Consider the following 3,738-nt stretch of genomic DNA (forward strand, 5'->3'; position numbering starts at 1 on the left):
CACACACACACACACAAATAGCATGAAGTTGACGAATATAGATCTAGACGATAAATCTGCTTGATCACTAGGCCTATGATACACTTTAATTAAATTATTTCCAGTTTCCAGAGGGGTTTTTTTTTCTTTCCCAGTCCGCTGCAGTTTTAGTGTTGTCTTCACATAATGCACGCACGTGAATTTTCTCAGCACCGGTAATATTGTAATTTATCATTGATGAAATAAGATAGAAATGTTTGCTATGGAATATCACGGTCAGAATATCAGCAGTTTGTTCAAACAATGTTTCCAAAATACAATTTAGTAATATATATATATATGAAATTGGAAAATACAATCTAACTACATGTACTAACTTCTAATTAATAATGTTTAGGTTTATACACGTACATTAAGATCAATTACTTTCGTTTTGGAATGCATAATGTAGGCCTATAGAATACGAAAGTTGTTCTCTTCTGTTTCAGTTTCTTTTTATTCTTAGCGCACAAAAAAATTCCATTAGAACATTTCGCTACTTTGCATGAAAAAGGAACTTTCGACATACCATTTCGTAACTAAGAACCCAACTTCATTCACTTTCAGAGCGACGTCCTCAGTGGAACGGTGAAAATAAAAAATAAATTCTCCCAAATCACGTGATCTATCAATTTACTACGAGGCAGCCATCTTGTTTAGCTGGACTGACTACCACCCACTTCCTGCGGTCCGCAAGGTGTGAAGCGGTGGATTGTCAAGGTGGTCGGGTCGTCTCTGTGGCCCAAAAGTGCATTATTTTTGACATTGTTTCACAAATCAGGCAGCACAATGGCTGGCCAAAGCATAATGGACCGTGTGGTTGCCGCTAGGCACAGTATTGCGGGCCAGGGACTGGCAAAATCAGTTTGTAAAGCAACAACAGAGGAAATCATCGGACCGAAGAAAAAACATCTCGATTGTAAGTATTGCTTATCCGTTTGCCACGCCCACTTTTGCAAGATTGTTAGGTCATGATTTAATTGACCAGTTTATTTGAACTTTTTGTTGGTAGACATGATAATTACAAACTGCCTGGCTGGCCCAGAAGCTGTAATCCAGCTCTGTGTGTTCTTGTTCAAGGCTTGTCAAAACTGCTTGGGCACCCGGCGACATGATTTCGAAGTCTGGTTTGCATCTTGACTGACTCGCCTTGAGACAAGAGTAGGCCTACTTAGAATGCCTTGTGACGCCTTGTCACCAAATACTTCCATGAAGACCAGGCCTATAATTCATGTGTTAAATGTGTACTTGACATTATCAGCTGGATATCTATTGTTAAGATGGGGTTAAGACTCAGACTGACTGAATCATTAGGATTAGATCTTCTTTGCCTTTCCCCTTTCATGGGCTTGGGGCAAGTAGGGGAAGGAAACAAGTCATGATTTAAGACAAAAGATAAACTTGACTTGCTTTAACAAAACAAAAACAAAAAGAAATGTATTTCTCCTGAGGAGTAGCCCATCAAATTCAACTAGACTAGTGTGTCTAGTTTAGTTCTTTATTAAAAAGTTTATCTCATAGCTCACAGAGGCAGAGGACTCTTCTCTCCCTCTTTTTAGATTGTCTTTAAGATGAATCACTGGTCCAATCAAATGATGATGAAGAGGGTGGAGAAAAGAAATTTGTAGCCGGTCTTCTCACTGGTTTATACTTAAAAGTAGTTGCACTTGCTTTGTACTCTACAAGAACCTTTTTACTACTCGGCTCCCACAAGTACAGAATTCCTCTATCTGTCATCATTTCCAATTTAAATAAAATCTGGGCTTGATCTGATCTTACTGTTACTGTTGTTTACGTTTGTACTTTAAAAAAATGGTTCTATTATAAATTGTATAGATCTTCTATATAATTTTACCTTTCACAACATTCCAATGTTGATTATTTTGAATTAACTTAACTTCAGATTGTCCTGAACACTTTTCTTTTACTGCTGGAGATGTTATATAATCTCTTGTTTTATTGCGATGGGATTTTTTTGGGCATCTGATTTGTTCAAGCTTTAAAGCCCTGTATTTTCACTTTCCTAGTCCTAAGTGAATTAATCATAGTACAAGTAAGCCAGGTTGATCTGAGAGGCATTGTGGTTCCACTCGTAATGAAGTCAATACATTTGTTCTTATAATAGTTTCTTTTTATATGCTTATATCCGCATAATATCTTACTACTGTTCACTTTATACTTTATAAAGTTGTAAATCCTCATTCAAATATGAATATCTGTATTTTCCTTCGGCTGTGGCCAGCATCGACAGGAGATTCTAATACTGAAGTAGGACTACTTGTATTATGTTCAAAGAGAGAGCCAATCAATAGAAAAATGCATACATAAATTAACCCAATGAGCAACTGAGCCTTCCCTCTGGAGAATATAATGAAATCATTTTTATATCTCTATTGTCTAATGTATGTGACAAGGAATCCAGGCAAATTTGATTTTTATTGAGTTTGGTTGTTTTGTTTTTTTTGCAAGGAAGCAAAATTAGACTAACCTGAACTAGTTTGTTTGGCACCACAATTTTGTGTCTGAAATGTGTTTTGAAGGCCTTTGTCTTCCCTGGCAAAAAATTTGCACGGTTGTTAATAATGATTTTTCCGAAAGCAGTCCAAGAATGCTTAGACCCCCTTCCAATTTTAATTTTATTCAACATTATTTTGGTTTTGAAAGGCTAGTTCTCACTTCCGTGTGCAAGTTGGGCACGTTGAAGATCCCTTGGTGGTCTAAAATTGATAAGACTTGAGTAGGCTTTGGCCGCCACCCGGGCAAAATTCAAAATCTCCTACCAACTGATAATGTGTCGTGCGTGCTCATATGACCTTGTGCAGTTGCGAGCACCGTAAAACACTTACTTACCAAAAAAAAAAGTTCTTATTTCCCTATAAATGTTCCTCACAAATTGAAAAGTAACTGAGGCCGGTCAGCAGGTCAGCACAGCAGAACCTAAATGGTGCCCAGCTGATAGCTTCCCAGTTCTAACTGAATTATTTCTGTGGTTTTCAGAGGTTCAGGGGGTGTAGCAAAGACATTGCTTTTGCTTTTGATGTAAGTGACGCATTTCAATGAAATTTCACAATATATTATAAAACCTAGGACGTAAGCATCTAAATTTAGAGTGGAATGTTCTTACTTCTAAGCCTGCGCTAAAGGCAGGTGTGTCAAGCTGGTAATTTAAGCCTGTACAATGGCTCTACAGCGTAAAAGCCAGTATGGCAACATGATGGGAAGGCCAGTTTAGGCTGATATTGTTCGAAAAAGGTTAAAGATGAAGCGAAATTTAACAAATTTTATGATGTATCTGTATACAGATCTTAAATTTGACCATGATACTGCTTTGTTGATTTTCATCACAGTTGTTTCCATATTTTTATACTGGTTTTCTTGGGAGGGATTACAGGTCTTGCTTTGTAAATCTTCTTTTTTTTTCTGCGCTCTCTTGTCTTCTGTCTTCTTCAATACAAAACAAGCAATGAACAAATTTCTTTTTGTAGATGGATGGTCTACAAAAAGCCATTGTCTAGTACTGTACCTCTGTGCCATATCTCTCTGTGTACTCTGTCCATTTTTTATTTGTCTACTGCAGACTTTAAGCAGGTCACGGTGGAGACCTTTTTTGGTCTTCTCATTTATTTTTAATATTTATTGTCGAAATGAGTCATTAGCAATGTATATTCCGATTACATATATTATATATATATTGCTTCTTGACTGGCTCTGTGTTGTTTT

At 36.9% G+C, this 3,738-nt stretch overlaps 1 protein-coding gene across 1 annotated transcript in view; it reads left to right on the forward strand.

Annotated features, from left to right (window-relative positions):
* Positions 1-660: 660 nt before the first annotated feature.
* The window catches only part of LOC101848715 (clathrin coat assembly protein AP180), a gene marked incomplete in the record, with an annotated part of 95,043 nt that continues 91,965 nt past the window's right edge, over positions 661-3,738 (forward strand). The window contains 1 exon segment of the mRNA XM_035971844.1: positions 661-937. Within this exon segment, the coding sequence (XP_035827737.1) occupies positions 808-937 (130 nt within the window).

This window comes from Aplysia californica, unplaced genomic scaffold, assembly GCF_000002075.1.
Source record: "Aplysia californica isolate F4 #8 unplaced genomic scaffold, AplCal3.0 scaffold00019, whole genome shotgun sequence".
Lineage (NCBI taxonomy): Eukaryota > Metazoa > Mollusca > Gastropoda > Aplysiida > Aplysiidae > Aplysia > Aplysia californica.